Source organism: Ostreococcus lucimarinus, chromosome 2, assembly GCF_000092065.1.
Source record: "Ostreococcus lucimarinus CCE9901 chromosome 2, complete sequence".
NCBI classification, from domain to species: domain Eukaryota; kingdom Viridiplantae; phylum Chlorophyta; class Mamiellophyceae; order Mamiellales; family Bathycoccaceae; genus Ostreococcus; species Ostreococcus sp. 'lucimarinus'.
The window spans coordinates 710,260-734,246 of NC_009356.1; the positions used below are offsets into that span (position 1 = coordinate 710,260).

Genomic DNA, 23,987 nt, shown 5'->3' on the forward strand with positions numbered 1-23,987 from the left:
AATCGTACCGGTGGCTATTCACGTTTCGCTAATCGTATCGTTTCTTCGTTCGTCGCCTCGCTCGAGGCGCGCGCGCGTCCTAAAATTTTAATCGTTTCTTCGACGCCGGTTTCGCCGCCTTTTGCGCGGAGTTGACGGCGCGCTTTTTCGACGTCGTCACGCCCGCGGAGCGCAAGCCCGGCAGCGAGGCGTCTTCGTCGTTTTCGTCCTGGTCGTCGTCTTCGTCTTCCTCTTCGTCGTCGTCGTCGTCCACCACGACGGCTGCGCGACGTCGACGTCGGCTCGCTGGAGTCCCCGGAGTCGCCTCGGCGTCGGCGTCGGCGTCGGCCTGCGTCTTCGTCGCGCGCTTCCGGCCTCGCTTCGTCGCCGTTTCTTTGAACATGTCTTCGGCGAAATCGCTCGCGTCGCGAGTCATGAGATCGCGGAACGTGTCGACCGCGCGCCGAGCCGAGCCGTAGGATTGTCCAGCGGTTGCGTCGACAATACCGGTCTCAAATTTCACGGTATCGTCGAATTTCACGACTTCTGCGTTTCTCGTCGCCTCCGTGGGGACGTACGACGCCACGCGAGCGTCGGACAACTCGTACGCCTTCTTGACGTGAGATTTGAGCAACAAAACGACGCTCAGCGCACACGCGAGTTCGACGTCGCTCTTGAATTCGTTATCTGGCACCGCATCGTCCGCCTTGGCCGCCGACGCTTCCACGCCCTTCGTGAGCTGTTCGAGCAACAAGCCGCCCTTGAGCGATATGACGCGATTGAGCTGAAAGACGACGTAGAGAGTCTCATCCACTGATGTGAACGGAAGCTCGGTGACGACGCTCGCTAGGAATCGCAAGAATAGCGCATCGGACGATCCGCTCGTGGTTTCAAACCGACGCAAAAGAGTGTTCAAGAACGCGTTTCGGGACGTTCTAGACGAGTTCACCAAGCTGTAGACAAACGCGAAACCGTCCGAGGCGTCGGCGATTTTCTTTTGCCCGCTTTCGCTTCTTCTAGCCGCCGTTTCCAGACGCTTCTTGAAAGAGTACGCAAGCTCGACGCCGTGAGTGAGCTGATGCTCAAAAAAGTCACCGTGTCGTTGAACTTGCGCCTTCAGGAGCTTACGCGCGAGACGCTTAACGCTCGGCACTGGGTCGATTTGTAGCGCGATGAGCGTGGGGAACGCGCTTGCCGGGTGAACCAAGCCTTGACGAAGGACCACCTCGACTAAATGCAAGCCTTTCAACCGCACGCTGTACGCGGAGTCGACGCAAAGCGCTAAAACATCTGTCCAATATCGTTGCGCGATACCGCCGGCGATAGAACGATCACTCTGGCCGTTGACGACTTGCAATTTTTCCGCGTCTCGCGAGCGCTTTTGCGCCGACTTGAGCACCGAAGCCTTAGTGGAAGCGTTGACTTCATTGGCCGCCGCCGATCCACTCGTCGCAGTCATACGAAATTCTTCCTCTCGAATGAGCTCGCTGAGATTCGTCAGCGCCTGCTCCTTCAAGCCACGCTCGGCGCTGGATGCCAACGCGGCTCGCATGATGGAATCAAAGCTTCCTTTGCCGAAACCGCCGTCGCGATTAAACATGAGTTCTGGTCGAGCGACGAACAAGTCTCCGCACGCCCCGAGCGCTCCACGAGTGAGATCGTACTCTTCTGCAGGCTGAGACTCCAGGGTCTTGCGGAAGACTCGAAGAAGATCCTGAATCGAGATATCGCATTCACCATTTTCGACGGCCGCGTCCACGACGTCGGCTCCAAATCGCGCAATATTACCCAATACGTACAGCGAACGCGCGCAGTGCGATTTGTTCTGAACGCTCAACGCTTCATCACTAGATATGGATTCGATGACGATGGCAACGAATCGTTTCAGCATAGACATCGTTCCACTATCCTTACCGCCGCGAGTCTCCGCCACGGCGCACAACGTCTTACACGCGTAATAAATGACAGCTTTGTCGTGATGGCGGAGTAAGAGGATGCGCAAGTCTCGTTCGATCTCTTTCGCAATCGGCGCTGGAAGACGACCAGCGTGTTTCGCAACAATATGCACGACGGACATGCAGCACTGGAGCTTCTCACCGACGAAAGGCGCGTCGTCGTCGACCCGCTTCAGATACGGCTGGAGCGCCACGGCGAAATACGATGGGTCGCGTTTCGGAAGGCAGAGACACGGATCGACGACGGTCAGAATGTGGAGACCGAGTGCGTACTTGACGCTCATCGGCACCGACTTCGACGTGCCCGGCTCGTCTTTCACGACCACGCCATTGTGTGCTCCGTTCGATTTGACTCGTTCACCGTTTGGCGCGCGACTTTGCTCGTCGGATTCGCTCTCGATGAGCGCGTGCAACACCTGCACCGATAAACGCTTCGCTACCTTTCGCATACCGCGAACATTGACCCATGCATCAACCTTCTCGTCTTCGCTCGGATACAGCACCGCGCTGATGATCGCAACGACCGGAAACGTGGGAAGTAAAGGAAGCTTTTGTTTGCCGCTTCGGGAAACGAGTCGGTAGACGCCCCAAGCGACGGAGACCATTTGCCGCGCGCGAATCGCGATTGGATCATTATCCTCGATACCATCATGCCCAACGGTGGCTAAGTGCGCCGTAGATGCGTCTTCGTCATCACTGCCATTGTTTCCGTCCCCATCATCTTCGTCGTCATCGTGTTCATCGTCGGCTTCGTCTTCCAATGCAACCGGTGAAAACCAAAGCTCGCGAAAAATCTTCACAACGTGCGAACGGATCGTTTCTTCTTCATCCAGTATGCGAAACGCCAACACTTGCATCGCCTTATCCGCTTTAGTAAAGTCAGGATTACGCAGGCATTCTTGCAGGGTGGAAACCACGCGCTTGCGCACAGATACACCGACGTCGGATACGCGGTCTTCAATCAAGTCGTAGTACTTTTCGGCAAGACTGACGTTTCGCACCATCTGTCTGCCGATGACATCCACCACGGCGGCTCGCACGGACGATCCCGTATCTTTCAATCGGATTTTCAGCGCGCGAACGATATCCGGAGACTCTAACAGTTTCGGGTCTTCGTTCACGATACCACCGATTGCTCTTGTCGCTGATGTGCGCACCAAGACGCTCGCGTCATCGAGCATAGCCGTCACGCGCTGCACGAGCACGTCGAGCTGTCTTGCCAACGGTCGTCGAGCGTTGAGTTGAAGACACAAAGACTTGGCGAGCTCGCGCGGAAGTCCAGCCAGCGAGCCATTTGTAGCCTTTTTCGCAGTGTCCGCGACTCGCACCATGCTAGCGTGCAGAGCTGCGTACATCGCCCGCGAACCGCCAGCGACGACTTCTTGACGAAAACCGACGCCCGCGCGCTCAGCGTCCCGCGCAAACTGACACAAATGGTACGATACTGCGGAAGTGTTGAGCGTCACACGCGAATGAGACGCCGTATCGTCCGACATCCTCGCGCCTTCACGCGGTGCTGCGCCATTTTCGTCGTCTTCATCCGCGTCGTCGTCGCGAGTAAACGTCGTTGAAGACGGGCCTCGATTGTTCTCTGCCAAATAGCGCGCGATAATCGATTCCATCGCAAAAATATCCGCACTCGCCTCGTCGGCCTGCACCAACGCACTTTCCGTTTGCGCGTCGACTCGAGTTCGAACGCGCGCTGCGTCTTGATGAGCAAACATGACCGCTTTTTCGTGCAGCGTCTCGGCGTTTGACGTAAATTCTAAATCCTCCGCGCGTGGCAACTCGCGCCAGAACGCATCCTCCTCTACTGCTTTCGAGTCAGCGCGAAGTTTTGATGCGATTTGACCAAGGAAATCGAGCGCAATCTCGCGAATCTTGGAGTCTTTGCACTGCAGACCGGCAGACCCGAGCAGGTTCCCGGCGAGATTGAGCACAAGCAAGTTTGCCACGGGCCATTCGGGAAGGTTTCTGCATGTGAGCGCGTCCACGAGAGCGTTGTGGATCACCGCGCGTATCTGACGCTCGTGTTCCGCCGCTTTCACCTTCGGCCACCTCGTCAGCAAATCTTTCCAAAAGTAGTTCGTCCAGTAAAACGCCGATCCAAACGCACGCGCGTGCACGTCTGTCGTCATTTCACCTTCTTTATCCGCCTTGGGCATTGTCGCTTCGTCGTCGGAAAATTCCACCGTGGCTTGGAAACACTGCATCAACAGAGCGAGCAAGACTTGGATTTGCACTGAGTCTTCGCCTGGGACGTTAAAACATCGCACGCTACGCCCCTCAGTCGGAAGTTTCATGAGAGACGACAGAATATTGTCCACGACGAAGCCTCTGTGCTCAGAGTATTGCGTAAAAATGCTCGACACGAGTTCGACGGACTTGAGTTGCACAAAGCTCACGTCCTCAATTTCGAACGCCGAGAACGCCAAAGACGTCAGCTGCAGTACCGTCGCATCTGGAAGTGCGAGGAGGGAAATCAAATTGGCCAAGTGCGTGAAAATGACGCCTATTTTCGCCCCCAACATTTTTGCTACCTTGTATCCCCCGCTGCCTGATTTCTTCGACGATGAGGGCGGCGGCGGCGCCGAGACGCCCTTACTCTTGCTGGCCGGTGTCTTCTTTTTCCCATCTTGCTCGACGTCATCTCCGTCTTCGTCACTGCCGCGATGAACGTTCCACATGCCGGCATCGTAAAAGACGAAGACATTCCGCACCAAGTGTTGCCTCGCGCACTCGATCATCTCGTCGATGCCTTCCTCGCGATAAATCTCCTTCGGCATGTCCGTCGCCGCCAATATGACAAAGTACGCCCCGATAGCTTCCAACGATTTCAACACACGCTGTGCGTCGGCACCTCTGTACTGCGCGTTCGCGGCGATCAACGTTTCGTTCGCGCTCTTTGCGACTCGCTCCAACATTGACAGCGTCTTGACTAAATCTCGTTTCCCGACGCCCTTCAACAACCCGCGTTCTCGCAACAATTCACATCTCGAGCTAAAGTCGCGAAGTTCGCTCAGCATCACGGCGCCAGATGCGTCGTCCATGTCGTCGCCAGCGCTCGCGTCTTCATCATCCAATTCAATCCTGTCGCACAAATCTTCCGCCGCGCGCACAAAGTCTGCCACCAGCGCCTCGCCGTCTATCGACGTCACCAACTCCGTCGTCGTCATGACACTCTGCGGCGCCGCGATCGCACGCGCGACTTCTTTACCCCTCGATCGCCCGACGTCATCCTCTCCATCCTCCATCGCGTCCGCGCTACCCTGAATCATCCCCGTCGACGCGTTCGTCGCCGCCGCGGGCAGCGTCGCGTTCGCTCGAACCGTCACGCACGCCTCGTCTCCCATCGCCTCCACGATCTTCGCCGTCATCGGGCAGTGCACCGCGTCTGTTTTCGCATATTTTCGTTTCGCTCGCATCAGCGTCGTCGACCTATCGCATCGTCGTTTCGCGCGTCGTCCGTCCGTCAGTCGCTCGCTCGCTCGCTCGCTCGCTCGCCTCGCCTCGCCAATCGCATCCGTCCCCCTTCCGTCATCGCGCGCGCCTCGCTTCGCTCGACGCACAGGTACGACACATCACACGTCTCCAGCAGCGCGCCGATCGCTCGCGCGAGCGCCACGGAGCCCTCATCGTCGCCTTCGAGCGTCGCATCCGTCGACCATCGCTCGCCATCGCGTTCGACGTCGTCGGACGCCGCGAGCGCGACGTGCGAGGCGTCGACGCTCGGCAGCGCGCCGCAGACCGCGAGGTGATGTTCACCCGGACCGATCGCGGTGAACCGCGGGTGCGTCGCGCGCGCGGTACCCATGGCGTCGCGGTGTGACGATCGCGGGTGGTTTGAACTCGAGTTTTGGCGGGAAGCCGACGCCGACGCCGACGAGCGACGATTCGATTACACAATTCTGCTAACGCTTGCGCTTCTTCTTCTTGGAAGAGGGCCAGAGAACGACGAAACCGCGACCCGGGACGTGATCGAGCGGGTGGAACGCGCCGGATTTGCGCTGGGCGGGATTCTTGCTCTTGGCGTCGTAACCGCGCACGGGGACGTAACACTTGCGAGCGAAGAGACGACGCTCGAGGTCGTCGGAGGACGCGCGCGCGGACGCGGACGCGGGCGCGGGCGCGGGCGCGGTGAAAGCGTCGTGGGTCATAACCGGAGCCAAACCCTCGAGCGCGGCGATCGGGTTGACGTCCACGGAGGTGCCGAGGAAGATTTCTTCGGGCTCGGTCGACGGCGGAAGGTCGCCGCCCCACGCGCGCACCTCGTCTTGCGTCATGAACCAACAGCACTCGATCATCATCGATTTATCGTCGTCCTCGAAGCATCGCTGGATTTGAGCCAAGTACATGTTCTCCGTCGTGCGCTCGGGGAGGCAGTAGACGCAGTCGCCGTTTCTGAACTCGACGCCCTCGCGACGGAAGCCTTCGTAAAACGTTCTATCGCGCCTGACGCCATCCTTCTTCCCTTCGCCGATCCAACTCACGAGCGCCAAGTGATTCCCAGCCTTTTCGTTCGCTAAATCCTTTCGTCTCTTCTTCACCACCGTCGTCGCCGCCGCCGTCTTGCCGCCCGCGCCCTCGGCGGTTGACTTCGCCTTGGCCTCCGCGCGCGCCCTCTCCTTCTCCGCCAACTCCGCCAACGGATTCGCCGTCCGCGGCGCCCGTCGCTTTTCCGGCGACGCCGCCGCTTCCCCGAACACCTTCTCCCTCGGCGCCTCGTCCGCGCCCTGCGTCTCCCGACACATCCGCAGCACCTCCCGCACGCTCGCGTGCGGCGCGCGTCGCCGCCGTTCCTTCCCCTTCCGCGCCTCCCCCCCCGTCCCCAACCACGACCTCGGCGGCCTGTACTCGCGCCCAGGGAAATCAAATATCGTCTCTCGCATCTCCTCTCGCGTCGCCGTCGCCCCCAACGCGTCCTCCGCGTCCGTCCGCTTCGTCCCGCTCGCGCTCGTCCTCGTCGTCCACCCCCCGTTCCCGTCCCTCCCCGCCGCCGCTCGCATCGCCTCGTACGCGCTCCGCTCGCGCGCGTGATCGACGTCGCCCTCCATCAGCGACTTCCGCGCGCGCTCGCACGTCATCTTCGTCAGCGCGTCCGCGACCTCGCGCGCGGTGACGCCGTCGCTGCCGCTCAGGATGCATCGCGCGGCGACGGACAGGATCGTCTCCGTCGCGCGCGGCGGCACGTCGAGCGGCGTCGGCGGCGCGCCGCGATCGTTCGCATCGCGTCGCATCGCGTATGGCGATCGCGCGCGCGGCGTCGCGCGGTGACGACGCGATTCAGCGACGACCGGGACGACGACCGGGACGCGGTTTGAATCCGCACACGCGCGCGCGATGCGCGGCGCGAGCGCGGCGCGAGCGCGCGCGGTGCGACGCGGTGCGACGCGCGCGGCGTCGAACGCGGGCGCGCGATCGAGAGCGCGGGCGCGGGAAAATCCGCGAACGGCGGTCGAGCGCACGACGCTGCGGTACGACGGCCACGCGCGCGTCGACGGCGACGCCGCGGGACGCGCCGGGAGGGGCGACGCGATCGCGCGCGAGCGTGGGTCGGTCGCGTTCGCGTGCTCGGCGAGCGGGAGCGAGGTGCTGTGCGCGTCGAGGGACGGTGAGGGGTGGGAGGCGGCGTACGCGCCGACGGCGACGCTGCGGGACGGGGACGCGAGGGCGGATTTCGACGACGCGGCGAGCGCGGTGTACGTCGGGAGAGACCTGAGACGGGGAAAACGAGGGGTGTTCGCGATGGTGCTTCGGGGGGGGGAGGCGGGAGAGCGCGCGATGCGAGCGGCGTTCGAGGCGGCGGCGCCGGCGGGGACGAGGTTCGCGATGAAAAACGTCAAGCGAGCGACGGCGAGTTTCGAGGACGAGATCGACGCGGCGATCGTCGCGAACGGCGCGGCGCTGATTGGATGGGGCGGGAGACAAAAGTTTTGTCGAAATTGCGGCGCGGCGAGGCCGAAAATCGTAAAGGGTGGGAGTAAGGCGACGTGTCGCGAGTGCGGGCGGAGCGCGTATCCCGAGTTGATGCCGTGCTGTTTGGCGCTGATCACCTGCGGTAATTACGTTTTGCTCGGACGAAATGCGAAATGGCCCAAGAACTTTTACTCTTTACTCGCGGGGTTCGTCGAGGGGAGCGAGAGTTTGGAGGCGTGCGTCGCGCGCGAGGCGCTGGAGGAGGCATCCATCGTCGTCGACGCGTCGTCGGTGGAGTACATCGCGAGTCAACCGTGGCCGTTTCCGAACCAGTTGATGATGGGATTTCGCGCCGATGTCGCGCCGGAACGTCTAGGGCCGTTGAAAATGCCGCCAGAACCGAAGATGATCGACGGCGAACTCGCAGACGCGCGATGGTTTCACGTTGATTACCTCGCAGCGCGACTGTCGCCAGAGCGCGCCTTCGCCGATCCGAGGGGCGGCGACGACGACGACGCCATTCCTTTCGGCGAGATCGCGCTTCCCGGCGAACACGCGCTGGCGAGAGTTCTGGTGCAGAACTGGGTGGATGAGAAAATGATGTACAGAAGACGAAGATGCGACGATCGACTCGTGACCACGGTCGTGGAGGGATCGTTTTTCACCGAATGCGAATTAGCCAGCTTTGACGACGACAAGGGCGACGCGTTTGTCTTTGAGAACGATAACGGGGAACTACAAGATTTGGCTTTGCACTTTGTCATGGTGGAAGTATTGCTTGCGCAAGAAGGTCAGGCACCCGTCGTCTTTCGCGCGGCACCGGGCGACGTATCCGCAATTCGCGAAGACGTCGTCGCAGAAGTCGAACGCGTGGGCCAAGGCGCTCGAGCCATCGCCTTCGTGCGCGCGACGGGTCGAATTAAGTGCAAGCGTCGGTCGGATGGCGTGCAGTCCATACGCATCACAATGCTTAGCGAAGCGAGCGATGATGGGTTCGACGCGCGTCGATGCGTCGTCGCCATGCTTCAGAAAGCTTGTCCTTTCCACCTGTACGAGTTTGACCAGCCGTAGCAGTCATGTCGTTCTGTTTTTGGAGTTGTGACAGTTGGACGGCACAGACGCACGCGCGCCATGCCCGCGATTGCACCTACCTATGCGCAAAGGCGCGGTCCCATTCGAAGCAGTCAGTTCATGGATCTAGTTCGCGCGTTCGGCTTGAACGGCGTCGATAGGGATCTGCAGCACGTCATTCGGGCTCTCAAGGCCGAGGAACGGCACGACGCCGCGGTGCTCGCGGTAGAGATGCGAAACTTGCGCGCGCTGCGCATCTGTCACGAAGAAGGCGCGTGGTTATCGGCCGAATGTCTACGCGCCGCTATTCGCGTCGACGATTACGGCATCCTGATGTTTTTGTGGCAGAATAAGTCACCCGGCTTTGACGAAGCGTCGATGGCTGCGGTGGCTGCCTTCACCGGAAACGCTCGTTTCATCACCGATTTCATGAAAGATCTCGTCGACGAGCGCACGACGAGCGCAGCGGCCGCGGGCGGTCAATTGGGATGCCTGCGACTCGCGCATTCGTACGGCGCGCCTATTAAGGCGTCGGCGATGTTGAACGCCGGTGAACGAGGCCATCTGAATTGTCTGAGATTCTGCGTCGCCGTCAGCGGCGAGGACTTCACAGCGGCGGATATCGAGAGATGCGCGAACGCAGTCGCCGCCCAAGGAAATGACTTTATTGAGATATTTCAAGCGTTGCAGTCGGCGCCAGCGTTCAGGTGGAACCCTAATTATCTCGTCGTCGCGGCGAGTACTGGTGCGTTTCACATGGCGCAGTTCATCCTCGAAAATGGCGGCAGGGAACTGAACACAAACCAAGCGCGCGACGTTGCGCGAGCCGGACGAACATCCGGCCATCGTGCTTGCTACGAGTTATTGGATCGCAATTCGAGCGGGCGGGCCAAACCGTCTTTGAGAGAGGAGGCGGCGCGCGACGTCGCCGCCGTCATCTTCATCGCCGCCGCGGCGTCGGTGTTCGTGAGCACATATCGCGTCCTCGGTCGAGCTTTTTCACGCCAAGACTAAACGCAGCGTTCCCAACGTTGCAACACAGCATACGCTCACCGCGAAGACGAAGTTTAGCGCGTCCTATAATCTAAAATATGCGTTACAACGAGACGCGTCGACGACGCCGCGCGTCTACACCGGCAGCGCGCCCCCCCCCCCCCGACTCGACGCCGCGAACCCGATCGCGCGCGCGCACGCCCCCATCACCGGCTGCGCGATCTGCCACGCCGTCGCGCACACCGTCCTGAACCCTTGCGCGCCGTACGGAAAATAACTCACCTGATAATACCCCACCGCGCACGTCTGACACGCGCTCCAAAACACCGTCTGCGCGTACGCGTGTCGATACGCCGCCGCGCGCACCGTCATCACCACCGTCGTCACCATCACCACCGACGTCACCGCCCGCTCCTCGCTCAGCATGTGCGTCACCTGCGCCTGCGCCCCTCGCAGCGCCCCCGTCGCGCACACCCCGCTCGCGCTCGCCGCCGACACGCACAGCCCAAACTTGGCCGGCGCGATCGCCAGCGTCGGCGCGCCCACGACGAACGCCAGCGCGTACATCAGCGCGCTCGTCGCGCTCAGCGCCAGAAACCACGCGACGCGCTCGGGCGTGAGCGACTGCAGCGCCGCCGTCGTCGCGCGCGCGCCCTGGCTCGTCCGCCGCGCGAGCGCGCGCGCGCGATCCGACAGATTCTCAAACTGCGCGCTCGCGCCGTCCGCGAACGCGCGCCAGTCGTCGGCGAACGACGGCGAGGGAGGTCGGTCGCCGACCGGCGCGACGCTCGCGCGCATCGCGCCCGCGTCGCGGAGTGGCGACGAACGATTCGTCGCGCGATCGACGATGGTCGCCACCGTTCGCACTGCGCGACGCGCCGCGCGCGCCGAGATGCGCGAGGACGCGCGCGCGTCGCGCGTCGCGTCGCTGCTGTCGTCGTACTACGACGAGGACGCGCGAACGGCGCGAGACGCGACGTCGGCGCGCGACGAATCGACGACGCGCGACGGGACGCATCGCGCGACGACGACGACGACGACGACGACGACGGGACGCGCGACGCGCGCGAGCGTCGATCTCGACTCGCCGGACTTCGACGTCGACGCGTACGTGCGGGAGACGCTGGCGAACGGCGACGGGGGGGGGGCGCGGGACGCGTACGCGCGCGTGAGCGCCGAACTCGGCGTCGTCGAGAGCCGGGCGCAGATGTTGGTGTACGACAACTACGGGAAATTCATTCAGGTAATGCGGAAAAGCGCGCGACGCGCGATGCGAGGGACTGACGGATGGCTCGGTGGTGACAGGCGGCGAGCGCGGCGAGCGCGTTGCGAGAGGCGAGCGCGGCGATGCGGACGCGATGCGACGCGCTGCGGGAGAGCGCGCTGCGGGCGAAAGCGCTGAGCGAACGCACGCAGGAGCGATTGTCGGCGAGGAGGGAGGTGGTTGAACAGTTGCGAGGCGTGCGAGGGTTGATCGGGAAGCTGAGCGCGAGTTTGCGTTCGGCGCCGGCGTTGGAGGCGCTCGCGAACGCGTCGGCGGCGACGGCGACGGAGGGCGAGGACGCGAGGACGACGATCGCCGAGTACGTCGAGGCGAAGGAGGTGCTAGATGCGCTCGGGGCGGAAGGTTCAGACGCGATAGCGTTCGTGCGCGCGAAAAAGCGGTGCGATGCGGCGATGGAAAAGATTGTGGCGGTGTTGAAGGCGCGCGCGAGAGCGAGCGCGATCGGGGGCGACGAAGATGACGGTGCGTCGAAGTCAGCGTTCGGGATGTCGGACGAAGTTTGTTTGGAACTGTTATCGGCGTTGAAGGTGTCACAGGACGAGCTCGTGGACGACTTCTTGATGTCAAGGAAAAAGAAACTCGACGACGCGATCGAGGCGTCGAGAAAATCGTTCGCCGAGCTCGCGTCGACGCCGGTGAGCGAACGGAATTTGAAGGATTTCATGAGCGCGTTGAATCAATCTTTCTTGGGCGAGTTTTCAAACGCGTCAGAGGCGTTCAAGAAACTGTTTTCGAACGTCAACAGCGCGCGAAACGCCCTGGTAAAGTTTACCAAAGATGCGTTTGGCGAATATTTCGCCTTCATTCGAGAAATCTACGCACCGCACGTGGATAAGACAGACATGATCGCCGCCTCATCGAGCGCAGATTTGTTGAATCCCAAGCAGTTGATGTGTGCCATGGGTACTATGGCGGCTGACCTCGCGAGCGTGCACAGATCCGTTCCCGAGGCTGCGCTCGGCGACAGAGCCGTGGAGACTATAGAGCGCGCCGTGCGTAGTCGCGTCGGCGCTGCGTTCATGTGCCTAGAGCGTGACTTGGTGCGCGAGCTTGACGCCACGTATGTCGCGGCCAAGGCAGTCTCAGCGGCGGCGGCGAATCGCGCGTCGGGCGCAGACGCTGCCACGAGCAAGTCGCTGCTGCATCGTTTCATAGCGCTCTCAGACACCTTGCTCACGAGCGTGCAAACGCTGTTGAGTGACGTGGAATCTTTGATGGACGAACGTCCAATCTTGATTTCGAGTTGGCGCGAAGAATTCGCGTACGCCGTTCGCGGGCATTTTGCGAGCCTGATTCACGCGCTTGTCTCTCGACTCATCGTCGGATCGCCCATCGCGCCGAATCCCGCGCCGAATCCCACGCCATTACGGACGCCTCTCGCGGTGGCGGTCGATGAAGCGCGGGAATCGAGTTCGAAAACTCCACCGCCGCCGAGCTTCCTACTCGTATGCGCTCGAATGTGCGCGTTTTTGCACACTTCGGCGACGAAGCACATCGCGGATGCGTTGACGAAGATGTTCCCGGCGTCGTCGGCGATGGGTGGAAGTTTCAGCTTGGATGAGACGCGTGCGATGTGCGAGTCGGCGTCGCACGTATTATTGATGTGGTACGTCGAACAAAGCGCGCAGCGCATTAGCTTTATGATTCGAAAATCGCTCACTGCGGTGGATTGGAGCAAGGCGCGCGAACCTCGCGAGGTTCGCCCGCTCGCGGATTACATCGCGGACGATTTGGCGACGATTGAGAACGAGTGCGCGCAAGTTTTGGATGTTGGAGAAATCGACAGCGGTGATGGCAGCACTTCGTTCGTCGCGGACGGCGCGTTCACGCCCGTGAGGTCGACGCAGTCTTCGGTGATGTGCGCCGTGATCAAGCGCGCCGTCAAATCGTACGTCGAGTGCGTTCGTTGTCAAACCTTCCACACGAAATTTGCGTTCCAGCAAGTCTCGCTGGACGTGCGCTATCTCGCCGAGCGCGTGCTGTTTCGCTTCATGCCAAGCGGACAGTTCGAGTCGGATGTGTACGAGCGACGGGCGATCGAGATTTTACTCAAGGAGTTGCGCTCGGCGTGCGAGCTTCGAGCGTGCGACCCGACGCCCATGGACAAAGCCGTCGGCGATCGCATTTTAGAAAAAATCTGAGCACATTACGATAGAAAAATAGAGTGTGAAAAGTACGTTTCGTAAGCGCGAGCGCGCGCGTCGACGTGAATCGTATCGGTCCGTCATTCACGTTCTCTCGCGGCGCGTTTCGACTCGACGCGACGACGCACGTACGCCGTGCGCGTTCTTCGCCGTTCATTCAACTTGACTTCGCTCGGACGTTTCTTTTCAGGCGCCCGAGCTCGCGAGACGAGCGACGAGACCCACGCCCCGTCCTCGCGTTCGAAACCGCGCGTTTCATTTTCATCGACGAAGGCGCGCCGACCGTCGTCGTCGACCAATCTAAAGTGCAAGCACTCGCCCGGCTCAAACGGAAACACGAGATAATCCTTCCCGCACCCCCCCGGCGCGCGATCATCGCACCAGGACCACCCATCGCACCGCCCGTCGTCCTCGCACGCCCCGCAGCACGCCGCCGCGGTCGCCGCCGCCCGCGCGCGAATCCTCCGCGCCCCTCGCTCGCGTTCGCCGTCCATCGGCGTCTCCGATCGAAACGCCCGTCCCTCGTCCTCGCACCTCTCCCTCGACCACTCCCGCAGCGCCTCGTCCAATTCCCCTCGCGCGCCGTCCCTAAAAAACGTCGGCGCGCATCCCATCGCGCGCGCCAGCGCGCTCGCTCGGATCGTCGCGTTCTCGACGGCGCCCATCGCCGCGAGCGCGCACGCGCGCGCCTCCGCGCCGCTCGCGTCGCTCGCCCCCTCGCCGTGCGCCTCCCAGAGCGACGCCGCGAGGCACGCGCCGCACGATCGCGTCGTCGCGCACGCGTCCGCGACGCGCGTCGCCGTCGCGTTCGCGCTCCCGGCGCGCGCGAACGCGCACCGACGCGTCGCCGCGCGCGCCGAACCGGGCACCGCGAGCGCCGTCATCATCATCGTCGCCAGCGCGCGTCGACGCGTCGCCCGGCGCGTCTCGGACGCGCGCGGCCGCGTCTCGAGCGCGCCTCGGCGCGCGTTCGCGCGCATCGCCGGGTCCCTCGCGTCGCGCGCGACGCGCGGCGCGGCACAGTGCGGATGCGACGCCGACGCGACGACGAGGACGACGACGACGGCGCGCTCGCGCGCGCGATGGACGCCGCGCGGTGCGCGACGTCGACGACGACGCGCGAGCGGTGCGCGACGACGCGCGACGCCGCGGGCGCGGCGCGGCGGACGTGCGCGCGCGAGCGAATCGTCGAGCGGAAATGTCCGGGACGGTGCGCGACGCGCGACGACGCGACGAGCGCGCGTTCGACGACGTCGAACGCGCGATGCGACGACGTCGAACGCGCGCTCGACCGCGACGCGCGCGACGCGCGGCGTCGAACGCGGGACTGACGCGACGGGACGCGCGCAGCGCGCCGGAGACGCTCGAGCGAACGCGCGAGACGGTCGAGCGCGACGACGACGACGCGGAAAACGCGATCGAACGCTCGAACGCGTGGTCGACGACGTGGTCGACGACGTCGTCGCTCGGCGGCGGGTTCGGCGACGGCGAGGATGGGACGGCGGCGCGCGCGGCGGCGGCGGCGGCGCGAGCGCTCCTCGGGGGCGCGACGGAGCGCGATCGCGGGAAAGATTTCGGCGCGATCGAGCGCGGGATGCTCGACGCGTTCGTCGCGGGCGCGCGCGCGGTGGCGGCGGAGGTATCGCGCGCGGCGGACGCGCTGGAGACGAGAGGCGCGGACGACGCGGCGGACGGCGAGGACGACGCGAGGCGAATTCCGCCGCGCGCGTGAGCGCGGTCGAGCGCGCGCGCGACGACGCGACGCGGACGACGTGAAATGAAACTGAACGCTAGAACACGCGAGCGAACGCCGCGACGCGACTCGGCGACGACGCGTCACATCATGACGCGCGTCGGCGTCCCGCTCGTCGCCGCCGCGCCGCCGCGCGCGTCTCGCGTCGCCGCGCGCGCGACCTCCGCGCGACCGATCGCGCCCGGCTCGGCGTATCCCGCGAAAGAGCACTGCAGCGAGTGCGGACTGTGCGACACCGCGCACGTCGCGCGCGTCAAGGAGGCGTGCGCGTTCCTCGGTCCCGGCCAGTCCAGGATAGAGACCTTGGAGCCGGTGGTTCACGGGCGCGCGCGATCGGCCGCGCCGAGCGACGAGAGCCGCCTGGGCGTCGCGCTCGAGACGTTCTACGGCGCCATGCGAACTCCGGTCGACGGCGCGCAGTGGACGGGGATCGTGACGAGCGTCGCGCTCGCGGCGCTGCGAAGCGGCGCCGTCGAGGGCGTCGTGTGCGTCGCGTCGCGCGAGGACGACTCGAGAGCGCCGAGACCGATATTAGCGACGACGGAGGAGGAAATATTGAGCGCGCGAGGCGTGAAACCGAGCCTGTCGCCGAATCTGAGCGTGCTGGCGGAGGTGGAGGCGAGAGGCTTGAAACGCGTCTTGTTCATAGGCGTCGGCTGCGCGGTGAGCGCGCTGCGCGCCGTCGAACCGCACTTGGGCCTGGACGCGCTGTACGTCGTCGGCACGAATTGCACCGATAACGGGAGGTGGGAGGGATTCAACAAGTTCATCGACGCCGCGAGCGACGACCCGGACACGGTGATGCACTACGAATTCATGCAAGACTATCAGGTGCACCTCAAGCACGTCGACGGGTCGTACGAAAAGGTGCCGTATTTCTGCCTGCCCGCAAAAGATTTGACGGACGTCATCGCGCCGTCGTGTTACTCGTGCTTCGACTACGTCAACGGTCTCGCCGACGTCGTCGTCGGCTACATGGGGGTGCCGTACATGGACAAACCGATGGATCGACATCCCCAGTACGTCACCGTGCGAAACGAGCGCGGACGCGAGATGATTGATTTGATTCGCAACGACATGGAGATCACGCCGTCCACGTCCAGCGGCGATCGTCGACCGTTCGTCATGCAAACCGTCGTCGCCGACGACGAGGCGAAGCTCGGTCGAGGGCCGGATAAACCGGCGCCTCGCGTCGTCGGCAAGCTCCTCGCGTGGCTGCTCACCAAAATCGGTCCCAAGGGCAAAGAGTTCGGGATGTACTCGCTGGATTACCACACCATACGAAACTACATGTACGTCAACCGCGCGTGGGGCGCGAAGCGCGCGGAGGAGCACGTCCCCGAGTACGCCAAGCGCGTCGTCCGCGAGTACGACGTCGACGGCGCGATATCCGCCCGTCTGCGCCTCAAGTGACCGCTCGCGTTCGCATCGCCGCGCTTCGCGCGCGCTCGTCTCTGCGTTACAACGCGCCTATAGTCCTATAGTCCTAGTGGTCCTATCCGTCCCGCTCAGCCGCCGCGCGCGTCGTCCCCGCCTCCCCGCCTCCGCGCTCGGTACTCGTGCGGATCCCGCGCCGTCGCCGCCGTCGCCTCGCGTCCGCCGTCCATCTCCAGGCTCGCCGCCGCGCCCAGCGCCGCCAGCGTCGCCGCCTGCGCGTACAAGCGCGAGTGAATCAGCTTGACGCTCATCGCGCTCGCGCGTCGCGCCCTGTGCTCCATCGCGAGCGCGCTCGCGATCCCGAGCGCCCAGAACGCGCCCAAGACGCGAAGTTTATTCTCGCGCGCGTAATCCCCGATCGCCGTCGCGAGCGACGGCGCGTCGGTCGGCATTCCGCGACGCGATGTCGCGCCCGACGACGACGGAAAGCGAACCGGCGCTCGACGTCGACGCCGTCATGACGCAGCTCATGGACGAGTTCAAGCGAAGAAACGGACGCGAGGCGACGGAGGACGAAGTGCGGCAGTGGATGGCGGAGATCTCGGCGGCGATCGCGGAGGGCGGGCTGTGAACGCGTCGCGGACGCGTGCGTGAATGAAAGAATGGATGGATGGATGGATGAATGTTTCGGACGCGCGAGGACGACGAGGGCGAGGACGAGGGCGCGCGACGCGACGGACGCGCGCGCTCGAAAACGATCGCGGCGGTGGCGTCGCGCGCGGCGCGCGAAGACGGCGCGCGGATCGCCGAGGTGGGGACGCTCGTTTGAAATGATGAATAAAAGTTTGAAATTTTGAAATTACAGCGCGGCGAGACGACGCCGCGCTCACGCCTCGGTCGGGTCGTCGTCGCGCGTGGGGGTGAAATAATCCTCGCTCGCCGTCGGCGTGGACTGGTAGTAGTGATCGAACGTGTCCTCGGGCGAGGGCTTGATCAAGTGATTGGCGTCGTCGAAACACGCCGCGTTTCGCGTCATCAACGCCGAGGCGGCGACGAATTCGAAATCCCTAAAATCAAACCCCGGGCTCACCCCCTCGCCGATCAGCGCGAACTCCGCGCCCGGTTCTAACACCGCCGCCTTGTACGTTCCGCCCGCGACGACCAACTGCGGCGTCTCGCCGTTCTCCACGTCCGATCCCAGCGTCCGTCGCTCGTACGTGCCGTCCGCCGACACCAAGTGATACGTCACCGCGCCTCCCGCGTGATGATAGTGCACGTGATCGCTCGCGTTCAGCGCCCACCACTGATGATCGCTGTCCCTCGTGAGCATGTAATATATGCTCGTCATCTGATTTCGCTTCCCGTCGTCGTTCGGTTCCGTCCTTCGCGTCGTCGCCGCGCTCGCGTCGCCGCGTTCCCGCGCGTCTTCGTCGAACGCCGTCTTCCCTCGGCTCGACATCGGCGCGCACCCGGCGCGATACGTTTCCACGAAAAATCCTCCCTCGGGGTGCGGGATCAGTCCCAGGCGAGTGATCAGCGCGTCCTTCGCTCGGCGCGCCGCGTCGTCGCCGCGCCGTCCTCCGTCGCCGCCGCGCGCCGCGCGCAGCAGCGCGTCGCGCGCGCGCGCGCTCGTCGCCACCATCGTCAGCGCGCTTCCGAGGACGACGCCCATCGCGAGACCGCGCGCGAGCGCGTCGGCGCGCGCGTCCGCGCCCATCGTCAGCGCGTCGCGGTGTGCGGGACAGCGCGCTTTCGCCACTCATCGACGCGCCGCGACGCGCGCGAGCGTCGCGCGGCACCGCGACCGCGTTCGAGCGTCGCGGCATCGCGTCGCGGAACGGCGCGCGCTCGAGCGCGGCGTCGCGCTCGAACGCGCGCGCGCGAAGGGCGAAAGATTTGATTTCGATTTGAAATCATCGATTCGCGAACGCGAAGTAAAATCGAACGCGGAGCGCGCGCGCGCGCTCGAGACCGCGCGCGATCGCGGCGACGGACGCGCGCGAGATGTCCGCGTGGCCGGACCCGCGCGCGGGGCTGCTGCGCGCGAACGCGACGGCGCGGGGGGGTGATGAGGCGGCGCGAGGACGCGACGGCGCGCGCGGCGGCGGCGCGGCGGCGTTGACGCTGGATGATTTGATCCTGCGACGCGCGGGCGACGCGAGCGCGGGCGCGAGCGCGAACGTCGTCGACGCGGGCGCGCGCGGGACGGGCGCGAGCGGGACGGGCGCGAGCGGGACGCTGTTTTCGAGAGCGCGCGCGCCGGTGGTGGTGACGGGGTGGGCGAATCCGCACGCGGGCGGCGACGAAGCGCGGGACGGCGCGCGCGGTCGCGACGGAGTCGATCGCGCGTTTTCGGACGCGCGCGATCGCCGTGGCGCGGGGAGACAGCCGTTGGAGCTCGCGGGACGGCGAAACGCGGTGGGCGTGGTGCGAGACGCGGTGGATTACAACGCGGGATATTTGTCGCCGGACGAAGTAAACGCCGATCTCGACGGGCCACCATCGCCCGTGCGAGGGTTCGCGCAGCGGTTGATGTCGCTCGATGCGTCGCCGACGCCGCGAGGGAAGCACTCGCGGAAGCGTGGGACGACGAATCGAAGCGCGGAACCGGATGGGGCGTACGAGTACGAGCAAAGGCGAAAGCGCGCGCGCCGCGCGGCGATGAAGGAGGCGGAGGCGCTCGCGGCGGCTGCACGGCGGATGCCCGTGAGTCCAGGAAGCGATTCGGGCGCGCCAGGATCGGCGTCGCGATCGGGCCGCGCGTTGCGCGCGCCTGGAGCGTTCTGGACGGGTGCGGGTGTCTCGAGAGATGAGCGCTCCTGGCGGCAGCCGGCGTCGCCGCCGAAACGCGGACGAGGCAGACCGCCGAAGAACGCGAAACGATACTCACCGCCGTCGTCGGAGGACGAATACGAAGACTTCGGCGGTGCGGAGGAAGGTGAGCGAGGCTGGAGCGAGGACAAAGACGCGCACGCGCGAGGTGGTCGTGCGCCCGCGAACGCGGCGCGCGCGCTGAATAGCATTAGAGGACACGCAGCGCCGACTCGGCGACAACCGCAGGCGCCGCGCGAGCGCGGCACGCGCAAGGGTAAGCCCGGACCGAAGCCCGGTGTTGCGGCAGCGAAGAAGGCTGCCATGATCGCCGCTGGGATTCCGATCCCCGTGCTTCCACCGGGCGTCAAGCGCGGTCGCGGTCGCCCGCCGAAGAGCATGCTTATCATCCCGGACGGCCCTCCGAACGCAAACCTTCCGGACACCGTCATTCGTTCCATAGCCGAGGTCGACCCAAGAGTGATCGAAAAGGTGAAACCCGAACGTTTTCGCGCGGTCTCTACGACGAATTCAGCGCTGAGATCTTCGTACGTGGCGCCGCCGCTTCAAGAAGAGCGAACGGCGTGCATCGCGTGCGGCCGCGTCGACGGCGAAGACAGAATGCTCCTGTGCGATGGATGCGATAAGGGCTATCACACGCACTGTTTGGTCCCTCGACTAGACAAAGTCCCAGAGAATGAATGGTTTTGTTACGAATGCGTGACGCAAAATCGACCGAAGACAGCCGCGGCGGAGGCGTTTGAACGCCGCCAAGCCTCCAAGGCGCGGTTCGCGCCGGAGACGACGTACGACGAATGTCAGCGCGTGAGCGACAAATTGAAGCTCAACGGCGAACGCAAGCTCAAACCCGGACCGAAACCAGGGTCGAAAATGAAAAAGAATCACCGCCGCGACGACGAGTTCGATGACGACAGATACGCCGCGGCGCCGTCGACGGAGAAGCGCCCGGTCGGTCGACCGAAAAAGGACCCCAACGCTTGGTCGGACGAGCAATTAGAGGCGTTACAAAACGCTCAAGTGCGCGTGGATCTCGGTCGTAAAAACTTTTGGACCGAAGTCGCGAGTTACGTTCCTGGGAAAACGGCACAGCAGTGCAAAGAACAAGTGTACGCTGGCTTGAACATCGGCGCCGACGACGCCGACGACGCAGACCGATCCGATACCGACGAAGACGTCGAAGATACCCCACACAACCAGCATCAACAACGAACGTTTCGAACGCCCACCAAGCCTAACTCATCGCGCGAAAACGCAGAGCGCTGGCGCAATCGCGCGCCCCAGCGCTCGTAGTCCTGGTTGCAATTCACACCTCGACACGCCACACAACCCTGCGCGCGCCGACCCACCGCGAATGCGCGACCGAACCTTCGGTGCGCTCGCCCTCGCCGTGCTCACCGCGCTCTTCGCGTACTACACCGTCTGGGCGCTCGTGACGCCGCTGATCGACGTCGGACACCCGGTGTTGAAACTGTTTCCCAGTCCAGAGCTCGCGGTGGCCATCCCAGCCTACCTCGGCGCGTGCGTCGTGTGCGCCTCAGCGTGCGTCGTTGGCGTGGCCATGATCACGCACAAGCCCAAGCGCGCGTGAGCGGCGAAGCGCGCGGCGATGGCGGCGCAGGCGAGGGCGTTGGAGTCCCAGGTGTGGCGCGAGCGGGACGAGGAACAGGACGACGACAAAGCATCGACGGCCGACGACCGGCGCGCGCAGGAAGAGGAGATGTCGATTCTCGTGAGTATTTTCTGCGACTGCGCGAGAGGCGACGACGCGAACGCCGTGAGGGAGGCTTTGGCTTCGGGACGCGACGTCGGCGACGCGACTTCGAGCGGGCGGTTGTTTCGCGCAGAACTGGAGATCGACGTCGAGATCGACGGCGAAGCAGAGGTCTTGAACGGAGATTCCACGCATCTTGTTGCTGCTTTACCGCCGATATTTCTGGAATTCATCTTCCCGAGAAGGTATCCCTCGCGCGAGGCGCCGAAGTTCGTCATTCGTAGTGATTGGTTGTCGAACAGCCATTTGAGCGCGATGTGCGCGAGATTGGACGCCATATGGGAAGACCAGCGTCCAAACGGTGAGCCAATAGTGTATGAATGGACTCAATGGATAAAGAACGACGCGATGCGAGACGTATTGTTGAATGCGCAGGGCGCGCTCGACGTCTCAGCTCGAGGTCTTGGGTGGGCGGACGGCGAGTTTGAAGTCGACGCGAGAGCCGTCGTTACGGCTCGAGACGCGAATGAGGCGGTGTTTACGATTTTACGTGCAGACGCACATGCTAGACGACGAGCATTTCTGATCAGCTGCGATAATTCGTGCTCAATGTGCCTCGCGGATGACATCAAAGGCGTCGACGTTCGACGAGTGTCGAGCGCCTGCGCGCACACGTATTGCGTCGAGTGCGTGACGCGCATGGCGCGCGTGCACGTGAGCGAAGGCTCTGTCTTACGCTTGGTCTGCCCGGAATGTTCGTGTGCGTTCGATCCTCATGTGCTGCGCGCCATTCTGAACCATGATGAGTATGAAAAGTATGAAGCCACGCTGCTCGCGCGCACGCTCGACTCGATGGCGGATCTCGTGTACTGCCCTCGATGCGAGCATCCCGTTATTGAAGAAGAAGATCAAAATTTTGGGCGATGTCCCGGTTGCTTCTTCGCTTTCTGCACGCTTTGCCGCGCGTCGTGGCACGCTGGGTCCGAGTGCCTCAACGCTGAGCAAAAGCTCGCGGTGCTCGAGGCGAGACGTCGCGGTGACTCGAAAATGTCCGAAGAAGCGTTGCGTCAGTACAAAGAACAAATCGCCGACGTATCCGCGGCCGCATACGTCGAACGGAACGGCCGCAAGTGCCCAGTGTGTGGTCAAGGGGTTGAGAAAAACGAAGGCTGCAACAAGATGACGTGCGCGTGCGGCGCCTACTTTTGTTGGAAGTGCGGTCAAAAGCTTGAAGGCGACGGGTATTCTCATTACCGAAACGTCAACGGCGAACCCGGCACGAGCACGTGTCAACTCTTCGACCTCGACGCCATCGAAGCGTGGGAGCGCGATATGGCCGCGCTTCGCGTCGACGGTCGCGCGCCTCGCGCGCCGAGAGCCGCCGACGTCATCTCCTGCATCCGCTGCAAGGCCCAAAACGTCGCCTTCGATCGAAACAACCACGTTCGATGTTGGGCCTGCAACTCTTCTTTTTGCGCCGCGTGCAGGCGCGTCGTTCTGAAGACGTCCGAGCACTACGCGCCGAGCGCCCCGTGCAAGCAGCACCGAAAGTGAAGCGAAAGCTTGAAAACTGAACGAAAGCTCTCACAGCGCCCTCGCGTTCCCGCACTCGCGCGCGCTCGATGTGATGGGCGCCGAGCGCCCCGTGCAAGCAGCACCGAAAGTGAAGCCAAAGCTTGAAAACTGAACGAAAGCTCTCACAGCGCCCTCGCGTTCTCGCACTCGCGCGCGCTCGATGTGATGGAAGCGTTCGTTTTAATCGACCCGTTGCTACCGACGGGCGCGTTCGCGCACTCGCTCGGGCTCGAGCCCGCGCGAATCGCGCGCGCGGTCGGGACACTGGACGAGACGTCTCGCGAAGCCTCGCGCGCGGTCGAGACGTACGCGCGCGAGTGCGCGCAGAGCGCGATCGACGGTCAACTTCCGTTCGCGCTCGCCGCGCGCGCGCTCGCGGTGCGAGCGAACGAAAAACGCGCGCGCGAGGGAGACGAGGACGGGACGACGCGCGCGTGGCGAGCGGCGAACGCGGAGTGCGCCGCGCTCTGCGCGTCGAACGCCGTGAATCGACGCGCGAGCGCGGGCACGGGCGCGGCTTTACTACGAGCGTCGATAGTGGCATTCGGCGAGGACAGAAGTTGGTACTTGAGGGCGATTAAAAGAACGCTGCGACGACCGCCGCCGCTCGGCTTGGGCGAGGCGCACCACGCGTGCGTCTTCGGCGCGGTGAGCGCGATCGCGAATTTAGACGCCGAGGCGTGCGCGCGCGCGTACGTGTACTGCATCATGCGCGATGTGTGCTCGGCGGCGACGCGATTGAACGCGAGCGGACCTTTGGAAACCGTCGCGGCGTTGCGGCGTTGCGTCGAAGACGCCGAGGCGGCGTGCGCCGTCGCCGTCGCCGAGTTCAACGCCTCCACCGTCCGCGCGTCGACGATCGACGACGACGACGACGATGACGACGACGCCATCATGAATTATCTCCGTCGCGCGCCGGCGACGTCGGCACCGATATACGAAGCCGTCCAGGGCGCGCACGACCACGCGCGCGCGCGCCTCTTCAACTCCTAGCCTTCGCGTCGCGCGCACCTCTTCGACGGCCCGCGCGCGCGCGTCCCGCTGTATTTTCATTCATAGTTGTATTTTCATCCTCTGTACGTCACTCGCGCGCATTCGCGAACGCGCGAATTCGCGCGTAAAAAGGTCCCTTCGCGTCCGGAGGTCGGCCGCCCTTTCGGAAATCTCGTCAATCTCGACGCCCACTGTTTACCCATATCAGAAAATATGAGCCCGACGTTTCGAAACGTCGTTTCGGAACGTCGTTCCGAAACGACGTTTCGAAACGACGTTCCGGAACGACGGCGCGTGCATCGCCCGAGCCGACGCCGGCGCGGCAGTGCGAGACGCGCGAGTCGACTCCAAAGGTGCGACCGCGAGCGCTCTTCGCGCCATCTTCGTCACCGTCCATCGCGCG

At 63.8% G+C, this 23,987-nt stretch overlaps 13 protein-coding genes across 13 annotated transcripts; 8 read left to right on the forward strand and 5 right to left on the reverse strand.

Annotated features, from left to right (window-relative positions):
• Nucleotides 1-79: 79 nt before the first annotated feature.
• Nucleotides 80-5,212, reverse strand: OSTLU_30206 (predicted protein; the record flags this gene model as incomplete). Its single annotated transcript, XM_001416436.1, has 1 exon — nt 80-5,212. The coding sequence occupies one exon, from the start codon at nt 5,210-5,212 to the stop codon at nt 80-82; it is 5,133 nt and encodes a 1,710-aa protein (XP_001416473.1).
• A 633-nt stretch (nt 5,213-5,845) lies between these two features.
• OSTLU_30207 (predicted protein) lies at nt 5,846-6,823 on the reverse strand (the record flags this gene model as incomplete). The annotated part of the gene is made up of 1 exon (XM_001416437.1): nt 5,846-6,823. The coding sequence occupies one exon, from the start codon at nt 6,821-6,823 to the stop codon at nt 5,846-5,848; it is 978 nt and encodes a 325-aa protein (XP_001416474.1).
• An 892-nt stretch (nt 6,824-7,715) lies between these two features.
• On the forward strand, nt 7,716-8,921 carry OSTLU_30208 (predicted protein; the record flags this gene model as incomplete). Its single annotated transcript, XM_001416185.1, has 1 exon — nt 7,716-8,921. The coding sequence occupies one exon, from the start codon at nt 7,716-7,718 to the stop codon at nt 8,919-8,921; it is 1,206 nt and encodes a 401-aa protein (XP_001416222.1).
• A 60-nt stretch (nt 8,922-8,981) lies between these two features.
• On the forward strand, nt 8,982-9,935 carry OSTLU_14317 (predicted protein; the record flags this gene model as incomplete). Its single annotated transcript, XM_001416186.1, has 1 exon — nt 8,982-9,935. The coding sequence occupies one exon, from the start codon at nt 8,982-8,984 to the stop codon at nt 9,933-9,935; it is 954 nt and encodes a 317-aa protein (XP_001416223.1).
• A 114-nt stretch (nt 9,936-10,049) lies between these two features.
• On the reverse strand, nt 10,050-10,712 carry OSTLU_92319 (predicted protein; the record flags this gene model as incomplete). Its single annotated transcript, XM_001416438.1, has 1 exon — nt 10,050-10,712. One exon carries the CDS (start codon nt 10,710-10,712, stop codon nt 10,050-10,052), a length of 663 nt encoding a protein of 220 aa, XP_001416475.1.
• A 409-nt stretch (nt 10,713-11,121) lies between these two features.
• OSTLU_30211 (predicted protein) lies at nt 11,122-13,744 on the forward strand (the record flags this gene model as incomplete). Its single annotated transcript, XM_001416187.1, has 2 exons — nt 11,122-11,157; nt 11,220-13,744. 2 exons carry the CDS (start codon nt 11,122-11,124, stop codon nt 13,338-13,340), a joined length of 2,157 nt encoding a protein of 718 aa, XP_001416224.1. The 3' UTR covers nt 13,341-13,744.
• A 1,442-nt stretch (nt 13,745-15,186) lies between these two features.
• On the forward strand, nt 15,187-16,509 carry OSTLU_36251 (predicted protein; the record flags this gene model as incomplete). The annotated part of the gene is made up of 2 exons (XM_001416188.1): nt 15,187-15,927; nt 15,964-16,509. 2 exons carry the CDS (start codon nt 15,187-15,189, stop codon nt 16,507-16,509), a joined length of 1,287 nt encoding a protein of 428 aa, XP_001416225.1.
• Nucleotides 16,510-16,604: 95 nt separating this feature from the next.
• OSTLU_30214 (predicted protein) lies at nt 16,605-16,784 on the reverse strand (the record flags this gene model as incomplete). Its single annotated transcript, XM_001416439.1, has 1 exon — nt 16,605-16,784. The coding sequence occupies one exon, from the start codon at nt 16,782-16,784 to the stop codon at nt 16,605-16,607; it is 180 nt and encodes a 59-aa protein (XP_001416476.1).
• A 152-nt stretch (nt 16,785-16,936) lies between these two features.
• On the forward strand, nt 16,937-17,104 carry OSTLU_30215 (predicted protein; the record flags this gene model as incomplete). Its single annotated transcript, XM_001416189.1, has 1 exon — nt 16,937-17,104. One exon carries the CDS (start codon nt 16,937-16,939, stop codon nt 17,102-17,104), a length of 168 nt encoding a protein of 55 aa, XP_001416226.1.
• Nucleotides 17,105-17,530: 426 nt separating this feature from the next.
• Nucleotides 17,531-18,007, reverse strand: OSTLU_8503 (predicted protein; the record flags this gene model as incomplete). The annotated part of the gene is made up of 2 exons (XM_001416440.1): nt 17,531-17,855; nt 17,943-18,007. Coding segments are annotated over 2 exons (390 nt in total), but the record flags the coding sequence as incomplete, so codon positions are not given.
• Nucleotides 18,008-18,477: 470 nt separating this feature from the next.
• TrxG (TrxG-related PHD-finger protein) lies at nt 18,478-20,595 on the forward strand (the record flags this gene model as incomplete). The annotated part of the gene is made up of 1 exon (XM_001416190.1): nt 18,478-20,595. One exon carries the CDS (start codon nt 18,478-18,480, stop codon nt 20,593-20,595), a length of 2,118 nt encoding a protein of 705 aa, XP_001416227.1.
• Nucleotides 20,596-20,911: 316 nt separating this feature from the next.
• Ara54 (Ara54-like RING finger protein) lies at nt 20,912-22,570 on the forward strand (the record flags this gene model as incomplete). Its single annotated transcript, XM_001416191.1, has 1 exon — nt 20,912-22,570. One exon carries the CDS (start codon nt 20,912-20,914, stop codon nt 22,568-22,570), a length of 1,659 nt encoding a protein of 552 aa, XP_001416228.1.
• Nucleotides 22,571-22,756: 186 nt separating this feature from the next.
• On the forward strand, nt 22,757-23,584 carry UreF (predicted protein; the record flags this gene model as incomplete). The annotated part of the gene is made up of 1 exon (XM_001416192.1): nt 22,757-23,584. One exon carries the CDS (start codon nt 22,757-22,759, stop codon nt 23,582-23,584), a length of 828 nt encoding a protein of 275 aa, XP_001416229.1.
• Nucleotides 23,585-23,987: the final 403 nt, after the last annotated feature.